The sequence below is a fragment of the Erythranthe guttata genome, chromosome 10, assembly GCF_056151865.1.
Source record: "Erythranthe guttata isolate IM_541 chromosome 10, IM_541, whole genome shotgun sequence".
NCBI lineage: Eukaryota > Viridiplantae > Streptophyta > Magnoliopsida > Lamiales > Phrymaceae > Erythranthe > Erythranthe guttata.
In genome coordinates this window covers 18,117,965-18,134,018 of record NC_142542.1, presented here as the reverse complement: position 1 = coordinate 18,134,018, position 16,054 = coordinate 18,117,965, and the positions used below count along the sequence as shown (strand labels likewise).

Below are 16,054 nucleotides of genomic sequence, written 5' to 3'. Positions count from 1 at the left end.
TTTCATTAAACTTGACGACGCAAAGGTAGACGTGTAAGAAGATTCATAATTGAAGGGATGAATGGTTGTAATACCCAAACATAAGGGATTTTTTCATAATTGGACCTTACCTCAGTGTGACAGTAATTTACGAGAACAGCTTGAGTATTTTATTTCTCTAAATTAAAGAAACATAATCTAGAATACATACATTTCATATGTGATGTCAAACTCAAATGAAAACCCATTCTATACAATCTTATCAATTAGTGAGTGGTCCTTCAAATTTCAAAAACCAGCCAAACCTTCAGGCCAGAGGGCTAGCTAACTACCAAGTATTTGATGTCACGGTTCTTTTATTACAACTGTATAGTATACGCCGGAATTGTTATCGGGACCATCCAATTTGGACAATTCGCAAGCTACTCGTTACAACTCAGTCGATTTTTTTTCTTTCTGTTTAACACGTTTGTATAAAATTTGTTCGTGTGTGATGCAATAGATTTCGAAACATCGAACACCAGTTGATATGATAATAGCTAGGCAATGCATGCTAAATACCTGTATTCGTGACTAAACCAGCTAATGCCTACGTTAGTATACCTCAACCAACGAGACGGACACGAACAGTATCGGTATGAAACTGGTTAGAACCTTTTCTGCAAAGGAACTAAAATGATTATCGTGGCTTTTACCATAACAAAGCTGAGAATGAAAAACAAACTACAATAGCAGTCCCCCAGACTATTGATGAAAATGCTGCATTTCACATTCCAAAATCCCGTTAGACACATATGTGTGTGTGTGTGTGTGTGTGTGAGAGAGAGAGAGACGCTACCTTTGTACGGGTTATAAATGCTCTAGCTGATGATTTCATCCATGAATCCCATCAAGTGCTAATCTGGCAAATAAATCCTGAGTTGCGCGAATGTAATCGATAGTTAAAGTTCACACAATTTATATTTTCATTATTTCATGTATTACGAAAAATTGAACGCATAACTATAGGAAAGCTTGAAGGATATCTTCTCATCGAAAAGAGGATTGTTGAGCAACAGCATCTTATTGCTGTTCACAATAGCTCCAACCAATATTTCTTTTGCTTCGTCATGTTTCTTCCTCAGCATGTTGCATAGCTGCAAAACAAACAAAACACTTATCCCCCATCACACCATTCAAGACCAGAAAAAGCTATGAAACGACAATTATTCTTACATGATCAAGTTCCTTGCCATAAGCTTCAGCCTGTTTAACGTTGTCATTTTGAATCGAGAATGTTGACATCTCAAAATCTTTAATCTTCGCTTCATGAGGAATGTGAAGTGTCGAGACTTGGCAATTGCCGATTTTACTGTTGATGCTGCGATCGTTTTCCTTGATATTGGTGCTGGGTACCTAGTAAAGGAAAAAAAAAAAATCTGATCGAATATTTTATTCATGTGAACTTTTTTCGAGAATTTTTTCTGGTGCTTTCACAGGATTTCACTAGTACACTCGTGAAATCACCTTTTTGTCAAGAAACTTTTCTGATGCGTCCATGAGATTTCTGCAGATTTCACAAACAATCATGCCAGAGAATACGCAATCGAAAAAGTAACATTTTCAACAATTATCATATGTAATGGATTTACATGAACCTGTTTGCAGTTGGTGAATGGGAGAGACGTTTAGACGGATGCAATGCAATAATATCTGAACCATTATCCTGTTATAGAAACAAATTGCAGTCATCTTCTGGGGGTCATTTAGTTAGATTTCTTCGATGATACTTAAATAACTATTGATCTCTCAACATTACATAAAGATGAAAAGGATTACCTCCAAAGTTTTTCTCTTTAAAGGTAAGGGAGAAGGTGCTTTCTTCTGCGAGTCAGGAATACGGGCAATATCAGATGGTGTTTTTCCTGGTAAAACTCTGTTCTGACAGCTGTTTCCCACTGATTTAGTATCTTTCCGAACTGGGGATTTTGTTGATTCAAGGCTCAAACTGAAAGATTAAGATTGGATAGAACTTCATCAACATATACAATTCTCCATCTAGAACCTTAGAAAGACTCGTGAAGATTTATAGATGAACTTACCCGGAAAGTTTTAGTCCATGAGGATTGGAGGTCTTTCTGCCACGTTCAATTGAAGAAAGTGCATGTTCTTCCAGAGAAGTAAGTTTTGTTGTTGGAGACATTAAAATTCTTGGATGTCCACTGTTAAATGCTGATTTTTTGAACATCTCCATGCTTGAACAGGGAAAGGCTGCACCAGAGCTTCACAGAGATAAACCAATTAAATCCAAATTCTTCACGAATTATTTGATTTCAACAATATAACCCCGCCACTGTTAGTAATGTATCTAAGTTAAACATCCTAATTTCATAGCCAGAATAATGGTGTATAAAAAAATTACCAAAAGTTCAGAAATAAAGACAAAAAGAGATGGAAGTATTAGTATCAACGTCTTTCCAGTGCAAATCTAACTATCAGGAATAAAACTAGGCAACGATAAATAGTACGATACACAACTTGAGAATGTGAAAGACCGTAAGAATTTGATTCTGAGAATCAATATCAAAGTTTCGAGTAGATTGAGCAAGAAAATAATGCCAGACCTGAGAGTATCTAGATCCTTCATTCTCGCTTCTGTTTGCCTCGGAGCAGGTTTCGTTTTCACCATGTCCTCTTTTTCTGTAGTAGAAGGATCGTTCCGTTTGTTCCTATTTTGTAACCCATCAGCACTGCTCACCTCTCTGCACAATGTTAACAAGGGCATTCTTGTCAGATTACTAAAAGTAATCTTCTTATTACCCTTGGCTTCAACCGAAATTTAAACTTGAATTGTGGGACGAGCATCACCCGCAAATCGCTGGAACTTTGGAGCTTTCCTTACTCCGTATCTGTGGAGGTTCCCTCCTTAATAATGTTTTAGAATCTTGCAAGGGTAGGGAAACTAGTTTTCTATCACTTTGAACACTATCGCGGTCCCTGTTTTACATAAGAAAAATTTATTTGAGAATGAATGCTTCACGAAGATATTTTGAATTATAAATATAACAGACCTTCTGCCTTCAGCTGAACCAGGTTGAATGGAGCCCATCTTATTACTACTTAATGAGGAAAATGTTGTCTGTGTTGACACCTTCTGCACCGGACGTTCAAGTTTCTGTGCCTGAATAAAAAACCTTGAGCAGGTAACAAGGTTTTCTCTTCTGTTCTTTGTTTCTTTCTCTAACTGATCAGCTGGTTGACTGGACTTGCTATGAAAACCACAGATCAAACACCATTAGCAAAATTTCAAGAGTTCATTTTCATAAAACTTTCCGTATTAATACAACTCTTTGAGCTTAATACAAAATGGCATACATAATCTTACCTGACTAAGGATAAGTTGAGGGTTTTCGAAGCATTTTCCTGGTTCTCTCTGCCAGGTGGTGTGTCACAGAGCACCTTTGATACATCACTAGTTGTACGAGATTTTTCAACTAGTTCACTAACTTGACCTCGTTCAGTTTTCTCTCTATTATCCATCACACGATTTTCAAGCCCAGCCTGAGTCTTCTCACCACTATTCTTCTCTGGGATCGCAATAGTCTGCAGGGGCTGTGGGTTATCAGACATTGTGTGTTCATAATTGTACGTTGAGCCAGATATTGATATCATATTAACATCTTTCTCTCCATTTGAGACGGTGCCATTTGTATCGATGGAGTCAGACTTATCTTTTGTCTCTGATGAATTACCTCCATTTGGCTCATTTTTAGAGAGAGTATCAAATGACAAATCATGCACGGGATCGGTTCCAATATGAGCTTCAAGATCAACTCCTTTTGAAGAAACCAAATTTTTGAATCGACTGGTTTTTGATAATTCCATTGGAGCAATTGTTGCCTCTGGAATGATCTTTGCTTTATCATATGCAACTTCATCAATTACAGCTGAATGTTCTGAAGTAGCACCATCGTCCATTGCCAAATTAGAGGGACAATTTTTCCTTGTGGGTTCAAGATCTGCACTCCCTTCAACTAGACTATCTATGTCAAAAGTAATCTCAGTACCGGGTACAGATTCCTTTTGGGGCACTTCTTCTAAGGTACTCGTATTTCCAATTAGGTTCATGTGCATAGCATCTTCCTTATCTTGACACGCACTTCCATTGAGAAAACTTTCTTTGTTATCTTTGTCCCTTCTAGCTTTTGAATCCTCTTTCGCTGGGCTTGAATCAAAATTGTATTTATCCAACCTAGATTTAAGGAAATGTAAATACACTGTTAATGCAGCCTTCATATAGAATGGCCTTGACAAAATGAAGTATGCACAGAAACATACAACAAAAGAACTTTAAAAAAGTAGCAGTGTCTGCATACTTACTCATCAAAATCAAATGCGAAAGTAAAACGATCATTTTTTCCTTTATTCTTTCCACTGGATGATTCTTTCGACTCCTTGGATTTTGCATCTTTTTTAAGTGGCGGGGAGATATCTAGATCTGACATATCCATATTGAAAGATGACATCTTCCCAAAATCAGCATCCAAGTTAAAATCCATATCCCTGAAATTTTGGCAGCAATTTCGTTAGTCCTAACTAATAACTGCCATTCTCAACTCCAGCTCCAATCATATCGTCAAATATTTGATAACCATAAACTTTACTGATACTCAGAAACTCCATAATTAAGCATTATGGAGAAGCAAAAGGCTAACAGAAAATTCCAGGGAATTTAGCTCTTAATGCCCAGGCATCATTCATCTAGAGACGCCAAAACCATTATAACTTCCGCTATACATATTTTTGTAGTTACAAAATCATCAAACTAATGAAATCAGAAATAAGCTAAGGATTTCATAAAACTTACGCTTTGTCAAATTGAAATGATTTTTTATTGCCCTTAGTGACCGGTGTAAGGTCAAAATCCATTCCATCTCCTTCTGCCATTGATTTCCAAGAAGTAAGGAAGTCCTTCCCAATATCCATATCTGCATTAAGCATAACAAACAACGAATAGCATTTTCTATCAGATGAAGATTATATAGTTTTATATTAAGTATACACTTGCAGCGGTGCAATACATAATAGAAGTAGACAGGTTTTCTAATGTTACAAATCAAAAGTCCCACAATTAGGATGTATCTCATCCATATTCAGCTTCCCTGTCGGGTTTCCCACTTAAGTCACATGCAGTCTGAGGTCAAAAATGGCTTTTATGAGATTCCTAGCTCCATCTGACTCTTAGATTACTTACTAGGGGATGGAGCGACAATAAACGTGTTAGGGATCTAATTTCTAAAGTAAAGAACAAAAATAAAGCCATGCACCTACTTCTTGCTGAATAATTAATAAGCTACAAAAGTACTTCCTGTAAATATGATAAACAAGAAAATATGATAATACCTAGCAATGAGTTTTTCTCCTTCATATTAACAGAAGAAGAATCTCCCTTCTGAGACTCTGCCATCTCACTATCTCAGTCTGCAGTTACTGATGTTTTTTATTCTGCAAGCAAAAGCAATGCTCGTTTAGCATAAAAGTGTGATACAAGATAACAAAAAGGTTCATAACTTAAAAGAGTGGCAGTTTTCCATCATTACGTTAGAGAATATACGAAACAACTTCAGGTACGATCTGTCAAAAGATGGTAAGACTCTAATAATACTATTCACAATATTATCTGCGTCTGCCCAAGTATTTCACCATTTGTCTCATATACACTCTTGTTTACAGAGAACAAAACTCAATGCAACCCTTTTGAGTTTCCAGTTAGAGTTATTAAACTGGGGAGGATGTCATAGTATTCTGAGGGGATTTATCACTGAACATGGTCCAGAAAGTTTGACAGAAGTATGAAATCATCCGTACAGAATACAGAGGAAGGTCATTTTAAATGCTGAATAAAGTAAAGATAAACTGAAACTAGTTTCGTGTCAATGTTTGCTGAATTTACTTAGGAAGGGAGATCCTATAGGATTATAGGCTAACTATTTCCAGTGATTGCAACAGAGAATCCAGTATCTTCTCAAACAAAAAAAAAAAAAAACAGAGATCTAACAGTGAAACATGAGCTCCTGCTCAAAATAATTTTATGAAGCCTTCAGAAATTTCTCCATTTAAGGACAATGCAGTACTAAAGTGCGAGCTATTACAGGAATCGTCACATGCCGAAAATAAAAACGTTCCTTTGGCAAAATGCAAGTAAAATACTGAAGGATGTCATCTTTGAAAGAGGCATACCTTAATCCAAGCAAAGTGACAGCAGTCAACTAGCCCACTCCATGAAACAACAAATATTTGGAGAACTTAAGTCATACTATACTTGCTATAACATAAGTCACATTAGAGGCTACGGGGTTGGTTATCAGAGTGACAAATTATATGCTGAAGAATGAAAGTTTTTAAATGGAGTGAAGGGAAACCAGACTCAGCTTTACAACCAAACAAGCCTGCGGTAATTAATCGAGTGTCCACTTACCCAATTTTTCAAGCCATTTTTAATAGAGGCTGAAACTAATGCAAACAGTATTATGGCATTTCTCGTGTATGAAGGAATTTAAATACAAAAGAGAGGTCCTAGATGTACTAATTCCTGTAAGCTAACTTACCCCTTCAATGGAAAGCAAAGTCTGAAAACTAGAAATCACCAAGCGGAAATTGATTAAAATGAGAGCAACATGGTTAATCCTGGGAGAGACAGATTGCTATGACATTTCCGGTTCCTCATTTTCTGATCCTTCAGCACAAGATCTAAAGCAAGTGGAATACCCAGTCATCGAATTGAACATGCACAAGTATTTTCTATTATTCAGACGAAGCATCTAGTTGCTACTCGTTTGTTTCAGATAAGTGAAAATTTATCAATAAGCCATACAAATGTCATCCTTTTCTGCTATTTCACCATCTTCGGCAATTCCGCTGCATATTCTGATACTGAGCAGGCACTATAAACGCAACCAATTTTTATTTCTCTTGTTTTATCTCTCTATTTTCTCACTCAGTTTGTCTCTCTTCCCTCATGTGAATCTCTTGTTTCTCAATTCTCCTATTCTTCACCCTCGGATATTTCAGAAATTGTAAGACAATGATCAATTTAACCTAATTACAAAACATCAGACGATATTTCGTAATAATTCAACCTTAATCCACAAAATACCTCCAAACATCAATTTCCGTAAAATCTGGACATCGCCTTCAACAACAAATAAAGCATAATACAGGCAGTATCTGAACTAATCCTAAACGATTCGGCCGTAATTATCACCATAAATAAAAAAATAAAAAAAAAAAACACGACAGATACAGAAAACAGTAGATCGTATTTACACATCGAGGAAAAAAGTAGGAACAACCGATCAAAATTTACCGGTGTAAGAGTTTGACAGGTCGCAAACGCAAGATGATTATGCTGCGATCGATATATATAGATACATATACGTATATCCACACACGCGTGTAATGAAATAGAGAAACCTCGATTTTGGAGAGCTTGAAATTGCAGTCTGCGAGAAGACACCGCGGAGAGAGAGAGGGGACGCGCTAATGTTATTTGAAGTGTAAGGTTTATATAAAGGCGTGACGGATCCGATCCGATCCGATCCGACCGGACCCGACCCGAGCGGACCCGAGTATTAACATGGATTGGGCTATTGGAATTGGTTGACCCATACATTAGGATTTAGGATCTTAATAAGGGAGAGAAAAAAATAGATAGACAAATGATTAAATAGTATACAATTTATAAATGTATATTTTAAAATGGATAATATAATTCTTATTGATATATGTATCCATATGTATCCCACTCTTGCCGCAAAATCGACATGTTAATAGGGTGTAAACGGAACCAAACGCATGATTGATCAAGTTTGTTTGAATTTTAATCGAGCGTCGAGCCAAACACATGTCGAGTTCGTGTAGCTTATTTTTTTAATCGAGCTTCTAAAGGTGTGTCGGATGTGTGTATGTGTGTGTAAAATTTGGTTCGAGTGTGTGTGTGTGTGTGTGTGTGTGAGAGAGAGAGTGTGTGTTATGTGTGTGTCAAAAGTGTGTGCATGTGTACATGGTTGTTCATTAATAGCATGAGTGTGTGAATGTGTTTGTGAGTGTGAATATGTGTAGGTATGACTTATAATTCCATTAATGAGAAAAATCAGAAATTACAATACTAGATATGTAATCTGGGAGAACATCAGCCGTAAAAGTCGACCATAGGGACAATTTTGCAATTTCGTGGGCAGCACGGTTACCTTCCCTTTTGACGTGGCAAACTTTAAAGTCTTCAAATACAGATGAGAGTCTTTTGATATCGTCGATGAAGTAACCAAAGCTGAAAAAAAAGAAGACCCTCCTTCACCTTAGATAGCTGCAACAATGGTGCTGGAATCGCTTTCTAAAACGACTCGATGCATATCATGATCGCGATCGAACTCCATGGCTCTGAGTGCTGCCATTAATTGAGTATAATGAATTCTGAACCACATAAGTTGAGATATTAAATCATGTAAGTCGAGATATTCAACCACATAAGTTGAGTTGAAGATACAATTAATCCATCTAGATCAAATCCAAAACGGTCTAAATCCAATCAATTTTGGATCCATTCATATAGGTAGATATTGGGTCCGGTTCTTTTTTTTGTATCCGATCCACATGAATCTAGACAAAGATTCGGTCGAGTTAAAGATGCAATGAATCCATCTGAATCCAATCCGAATTGGTCTATGTCCGATCCATTTTGGATCCGATTCTTTTAGGATCCGATCCACATGGATCGTGACCGAATCCTATCCAAATTGAGTAAATCGTCACCCCTAATAGAACAACAAAAGCTTAAATTGCTCCAACAACAATAATAAATTCATTCCGAACAACAAACTTCAATTGCAATCTAATGATTAAAACAACTTCACAAATATTTACAAATGTTTCATAAAAGAGATACATATACACACACTGCTGACTGAACTTAACATATATATGTTACAAACAAATCCTGTGTGTGTGTTTCTGAGATCTGAAACACACAATGATTGCTATATATATATATATATATATATATATATATATATATATATATATATATATATATATATATATAGAGAGAGAGAGAGAGAGAGAGAGAGAGAGAGAATCTTTTTCCAAGCAAATCTGAGATCACAGATTTGCCTCCAAAGCACTGTAAACAGAATTAAAACCTGCTCAATTTGGGATTTTGCCGCTAAAAAAAACTAAACGAAAAGGGAAAAAAAAAAAGACGATTTCAATTGTATAATTTTATAGCACAAGGTCGGAGTGGCTCTCGTATATTTCATCGACATGGGCTGCTGGAACATAAACCGCGTCCCTCAACGAGCTGTTTTTTCGCCCGTAGAAAATGTAGACGAGTACTCCTACTACCAGCCAAATCGACACTCGTGTCCATGTAGCGGAACTGCATAGATATTATTCACGTAGTGCAAAAAACGAATTTAGTGAATTCGATTTTAGAAGTTAAAAGGGATTTTTTTTAGAGTATATTGCATTTTAGCACCCCCGTGAGCTTGTATTATATCGAATTGAAAAAAACTATTCCCCTTGTTATGTTATTGCCAAACGCCCCCTTGTAATAAATTTTTTTAGCACAAAACCCCCTAAATAGTGCATCATAGTGAAATTTTTCAACAGTTAGAAAATAAAGAAAAACGGGTTTAAAGTGGTATGCCGAAAAAAAAAAAACAGGACTACTTTGACAATTAGAGTAAATACAAGGGTGCAGAATGCAAAAGACTCGATTTGTATTACCTACAAAAATAGCTATTATATGCAAGTATACTCACCCGAGGTTAATTAACAAGTAGACGTTGATCAGAATGCAGGCGATAGGTAGAAGCGGAACAAACGGGCAAATGAACCCTGAAACAGAAAACAGCGAGTCATATAAAGATGTCCTAATTCTACATCCATTTATCTTGCGATAAAATTTGTCGCAAGAAAATCGGAATTAAAAAAAGAATAGTTGGATCCAATAATAAATATACCTCCCGTGTGGCCGAAACTGTGCCTCGCATCATCTTGGTCTATCCAGGTCAGCACCGCCAGCCCGGACAAAAGAAGGGCCCCACCAATTCCACAAAGCGAAAACCGAATAAGGCTGCAATGAAATAGGGTTTCAAAAATTAGTTTCCGAAAATAATAATTAGGAAAAATATGATATTAAACTCATTAATAAAAGGGTTAAATACAGTTTACACCCCTAAAGTGTACCCTCTGTAACACTTACCCCTCAATCACAATTTAATTTGTATTTTAAATTATAATACCTTAAAATTTTCTCTTTTATTGAAAGGAATAACTAAAAGAATAATTAAATCTGTTGAAAAATGCAATGTTTAAAAATTTAAAAATATTATCTTGCGGTGGGTACATATTTAATAAATAACATCTAATTATTGTTGGACCAATTAATCGAATATATTCATATAGATAAATTTTAAGAAATCAATATATAACTAATAGTAATCTTAAGTATTTAAATTTATTTTAGTTCATTATTTTCTTAAAATATATTTTCATTCATTATTATACAATATATATTATTTTTTAATACTTTTCCAATAATTTAAATTTAGTTAATTTTCAATTTTATATGATCCAATAATTATTATATTGTTATGTTTATTATGTTTTAAATTTTAAAATATAAAATAATTATTTTTGAGGGGGGTAAGTGTCACATGGGCTATACTTCAGGGGTGTGAAGTGTATTTAACCCTTAATAAAATGATTACAAATAAATAAATAAATCACACATACCTGTAGAGGGTCAAACTTGAAGCAGCAGAAGTTAAAACGAGCACGCCAACACACGTAAACATGATTGTCCATCCCGCAATTTTCCGACGCTTCTCTTCGTTCATACCTGTAAAGTATAATACAAAAGAAGCATTAAACCCTAAATAAATAAATTAATTAAAACCTAGAATTGCTTCTATCGATAAACGACGAGCTAATTTATTACAGTTCAATTTCGGAGCTGGTTTCTCTATGAGAGGATATTCGATGGTTGTTTCTTCTTGGATAACTGAAGAAATAGGGGCAGAATCGTCTGTGGTAACCCCGTGATAAACTTTGGTGTTCTCCATATCGGAATCTGCGAGACTGTTATTGCTTACACTATATCGCATCGAAACTGTATCTATCGCCCCTTGAAAAGTCGATGGAAGTGGGACCTCGTCTGGGGGTACGTATCTCAGTATAAGCACTGAAATTGCTACCATTGTAAATGCAAGAAGTGTGCCAACACTAACCTGCAAAGCGAAATTACGGTTATCAAGACCAGTGGGAAAATATTGTGTAGTATAAATTATTTCGGAAACTGGAATTCAGAAAAAACTTGTTCCAAAATCGTTTTTTTATTTATATATCGGAATTGGCGGAATTCGGATTTTTCATTGTTTCAGTCCCCAATGATATAAAATACATAATAATGTTGTGATATTGTAAGTGTAAATTTCGGGAAAAAAGGGACTTCTTTGAAATATTTTCGGAAATTAAAATCTAATAAAAAATTGGAACTTTCGGAATTCGGAATTAAAAAACATTATTCAGAAATGGAAAATTAGTATCAGAATTGGAAAAATTCAGGTTTTTCATTTTTTGGTCACCTATAATATAAGATACATAATAATATTTTTTAGGATATAAAATACATAATAACATTGTGATATTATACGTGTAATTTTCAGAAAAACTCGGATTTTTGGAAATACTTTTGGAATTTAAAATTTGATCGGAAATCGGAAATCGGAATCTAATATGTATTTCATTTCCGTTCCGAAAAAAATCAGAAACCGGAACATTCGGTTCGGAATTGACGGAATTCGGAATTTCCATTATTTTAGACACCTATAATATAAATTACATAATAATATTGATATTATAAGTGTGATTTTCTTTAAATAGAATTTTTGGAAATATTTTAGGAAAATAAAATCTAATCGGAAATTGGAATCTAATTCCATTCCACAAAAAAACGAAAAAAAATCACTACTTTCGGAATCGGCGAAATACGGAAATTCCGTTCCAATTTTCACCCATAAGTTATGTATATACTACGAGTATACAGTGAAATTCAATTGATGAGAATTTAAAAACGAGAGAGAGTAGCAGTATATACCATTCCGGACAACTGTTCGACATCCATGAAGAACGCCAAGGTGGCAGCGAGAATACCAGTTACGATAGTGCCCTTCATCGGAACTTGAGTGTTTTGATTCACATCGGAGAAAAAAGATGGCAGCAATCCATCTCTTGCCATTGCCATAAGTATTCTCGGCTGAGATATACACAAAAATAAAATAAAAACATAATAATAAAAAAAAAAAATACGGAACTTTCGAATACAGTTATTTTGCACGGATAAAAAAATAATCAGTTACCTGTGGAAGGATCGAACCCATCAATGTCGAACAAAGAGCAGTGCAAGCTCCAAGAGTTATTATATATCTGTATTAAAGTAAATGCCAACATAAATAAAATAAAAAGATTGGCAATGAAAAATTGAGTGAGTGTGTGTGTGTGTCTATATATATATATATATATATATATATATATATATATATATATATATATATTAAAACCTCAATAAATTAATATTAATACTCGATAAATTAATAACCTCGTTTAAATTATATGTTTTCTCGGTCCCGACTCGAAGGCAACGTGTTAAAAAATATTTCGTTAAAATTAATATTTCGCTAAATTAATAAAATTTGGCTGGACCCGACTGTATTAATTTATGGAGGTTTAACTGTATGTATATATATACTTACGCTGCCCAATGAATTCCGTGACTAGCAAAAGCAGAGGAAATCGGAGTGTCTGGATCCATTGCATAATACGGTACCAAACCAACAATAACTGCGGAAACCAACATATATAAAGTGCAGCAAATCGACAGTGCAAAACCGATTCCCATCGGCAAATCTCGCTGAGGGTTTCTCACCTGCACATGAAAGAAAATCATTCCTTATTAACTTTTCAAGAAAATTGTTTTATTAAAAAAAAAAAACTGGGTAAATTACGGCTACCCCTGAGGTAAGGTCAAATTGTGAAGAAACCCCTCATGTTTGAATAATTACAATCACCCCCTCAACTATGAGTCTTCTTACACGTCCACCATTGCGGTGGGTGTCAAATTTAGTGAAATCTTCTAGTTATATGGAATATTCTCCAGTTTGTCCGTTTTATCCCATTCGAGATCTACATTTTGAAACAAGATCATAAAATGTGTCTCTTGACTTGTAAACATCAGATCGTGGTGCATCATAGAATTTGACACCATAAGGGTGGGTGTACGTGTAGAAGATTCATAGTTGAGGGGAGTGGTTGTAACTACCCAAACATGAGGGGGGTTTTCGTAATTTGACCTTACTTCAGGGATGACCATAATTTACCCAAAAAATAATAATTAATAAAATAAAAAAATAAAAAATATCTGCAAGATAGCACAGCACACCTCTTCAGCTGTACTAGCAACCGAATCGAATCCTATGAATGCAAAGAAAACAGTTGAAGCGCCAGCTAGCATCCCATCGGCTCCAAACGGAAGATATCTATAAAAATAATAAATTTACACAAACTCCCAGAAAAAAAAATTAAAAAAAAAAAAAAAAAGATTGAATACCCGGAGGAAAGTTTGTAACCAGGCCATCCGGTTTTGAAGCCTAAGTATCCACCAGCTACAATGACGAAGACCATGGCGCAAATATTTGCTACAGTGACGACTCCTTGCACAAACGTGCTCTGAAGAAATATCAAATTACGAGTTACAAATTTTCGGAGGAGGGTAATTTTTTTTTTGAATTACAAAAATAGGCGACGAGATTAAAAAGGAGACCTCTTTGATTCCCACACAGAGAAGCGCAGTGACCAAGAATACTAAAATGGCGGCACACGGGTCAACCACGCATCCAAGTCCGGGGATGGTTTGTCGAGCTAGAAACCATGGCAGGCTATTCGGACCTCCGAAAAGCATAGCCTGACGAAAGAAATGAAGAAAAAAACACAATTCGAAACCAAGTCAATACCAAATACTAATCAAGAAACTGCAAAAAAAAAAAAAAAAAAAAAAAAAAAAATCGGAGGAACCGGAAGCGCACCAGATTAGGAGATATGCCGCGAGCGACAGCCGAACCTCCGATAGTGTACTCCAATATCAGCGCCCAACCGATCAGCCAAGCAACACTGCACGAAGCAAAATGTGTTAACATACAAAAAGAAATTCGGAAAAATTCAATACTTCGGGGAAAAAAAAAAAAGTACCCTTCTCCGACGCATATGTAGGAATAGTGATAGGCACTTCCAGCAGAAGGGCAACGACTAGCGAGCTCGGCATAGCAGAAAGCAGAAAGAGCAGCTGCTATTCCAGCTATCAGAAATGAGAATGTAAGTGCGGGCCCCGAATGCTCTCTTGCAACTGTACCGACAAGAATGTATACTCCAGCACCAATCGTCGAACCAACTCCTACAAGATTTTTCAAACAAAATCCAAGAAACCATCGATTAAGGCCTCGTTTGGTTGCCGGGATAAGATTAAATAATCTAATGAAAACCCAGTTGTTTTATTCGACACCCAAAAAACTAAGCTCCTTAAAAGGGTTGACCTGGGAAGTAATTGGGTTTACCCAAACATCAAACAAAGTACAATTATTTAGTTAATCATGGCTAATCTACCCATCCAAACGAGGCCTAAGGTAAATAGTATCAATCTTTCCATCCTATGTCAATGCCTTTGCAGCAACAAATGCACACATACCAAACTCATATTTAAAACTTCACTTAATCCATAAACACACAGACTACCCCAGATTCCGAGCCGAATGCGTAAAACAAGTAAAGTCGAAAATCGCAAAACACAAATTCAAGAATCCATGAAAACAATAAAGATCAAGAAACAATGAAATTCAGACACAAGTGTTTGACCATGGTCTTACCTATGGCAATGAGATGGGGAATAGTCAACGCCCTAGCCAAACCATGATGACCACCTTCAGTTGAATTTGTATGAGCAGAATCAACCTGTTTTCTCCTCACAAGTGTCTTCAAACCCCCAACACCAAACTTCCCTCCATTATTATTCTCTGCATCACCAACAACCCCCATAACCCCCCACAATTTATTTGATATTTCAATTGGGTCCCCAAAGATTCAATCTTTCTTGCCAAATATGGATACTTTCAACAAATTTTCCGGAAGAACAAAAAATCAGAATTCCATATGGGCGAAAAGAGGAATCTTGAAGCGGGAATCAATCGAGCAGCCCCCTTTCTGCAAAATCCCAAAGACGGGTTGAAGATTTTTTTGGGAATTTTTGTTTTTGGGGGCTGCGGAGTTTGAGGGGAGCTGTTGCAGCTGCAAGATTACAGAGAGAGAAAGAGGAGAGAGAGAGAGAGAGAGAGAATGGAGGAATGAATGTTGATAGAGTATGTGTGTATGTATCTATTTGATGGGGTTTGCCCAATAATAAAGAAGCAAAAAAAAGATGATCAATGGTGGTGCAAGAGAGTTGTGGGATTCTTGAATCTTCATTTAATATCTCACCGCAATTTGACTGTTGACACACACTCATTTTTCTTTTTTTATTATTTTTTTTTTACCATTTAGATCCCCTTTTATGTTTATTTATTTATTATTATTAGGGTAAATATGTATAAACCCTATGCTAAAATAAGTTGAAGGTCTTTGTGGTATTTCGTAATTAAAATCACACCCATGAAACAATGATCGGAGTTAAGATTTAGTCTCTTCGGGATATATATGCACTATATTTGTTTCTCGCGGGACTGTTAATGATATCATCGACATTTTGATTTAAGAAATGTTAGGAGAGTCATGTCACACCCTAACTTTATGTTATCTCCACCATTGGCGGAAACTAACAGTATGTTTAGAACCACATCGGAATAACTTATCCAATGCATTATTCCGTTAGGGTTTTTAACAATATTTCAGGGGTGATTGTAATTACTGATATTACAAGAACATTAAAGTTATTTTAAGCACACATTAGGGGTGTAGGTTTAATTTACCCTTTATTTTTTTTCTCTTTTTTTTT

At 35.7% G+C, this 16,054-nt stretch overlaps 2 protein-coding genes across 6 annotated transcripts; both read right to left on the bottom strand.

Annotated features, from left to right (window-relative positions):
* Positions 1–126: 126 nt before the first annotated feature.
* On the bottom strand, positions 127–7,809 carry LOC105965848 (uncharacterized protein At4g18490). 5 transcript variants are annotated; one of them, XM_088824143.1, is made up of 16 exons: positions 7,432–7,809; positions 5,362–5,463; positions 4,826–4,946; positions 4,339–4,521; positions 3,344–4,210; positions 3,030–3,227; positions 2,827–2,955; positions 2,583–2,720; positions 2,061–2,240; positions 1,798–1,966; positions 1,617–1,684; positions 1,486–1,525; positions 1,195–1,374; positions 1,005–1,115; positions 818–909; positions 127–638 (listed from the first exon to the last, which is right to left on the bottom strand). In XM_088824143.1, the coding sequence occupies exons 2-15, from the start codon at positions 5,423–5,425 to the stop codon at positions 853–855; spliced, it is 2,505 nt and encodes an 834-aa protein (XP_088680269.1). In that variant the 5' UTR covers positions 5,426–5,463; positions 7,432–7,809; the 3' UTR covers positions 127–638; positions 818–852. The 5 variants fall into 5 exon arrangements, with proteins under 5 accessions (XP_088680269.1, XP_012845850.2, XP_088680267.1 ...); XM_012990396.2 differs by having other exon boundaries at positions 127–738; positions 7,325–7,756; XM_088824141.1 differs by having other exon boundaries at positions 7,325–7,756.
* Positions 7,810–9,093: 1,284 nt separating this feature from the next.
* On the bottom strand, positions 9,094–15,498 carry LOC105965844 (cationic amino acid transporter 2, vacuolar). The gene is made up of 14 exons (XM_012990392.2): positions 14,934–15,498; positions 14,263–14,464; positions 14,100–14,184; positions 13,838–13,978; positions 13,625–13,743; positions 13,457–13,553; positions 12,771–12,943; positions 12,378–12,444; positions 12,116–12,274; positions 10,958–11,246; positions 10,753–10,858; positions 9,978–10,090; positions 9,777–9,852; positions 9,094–9,391 (listed from the first exon to the last, which is right to left on the bottom strand). Exons 1-14 carry the CDS (start codon positions 15,100–15,102, stop codon positions 9,235–9,237), a joined length of 1,953 nt encoding a protein of 650 aa, XP_012845846.2. The 5' UTR covers positions 15,103–15,498; the 3' UTR covers positions 9,094–9,234.
* Positions 15,499–16,054: the final 556 nt, after the last annotated feature.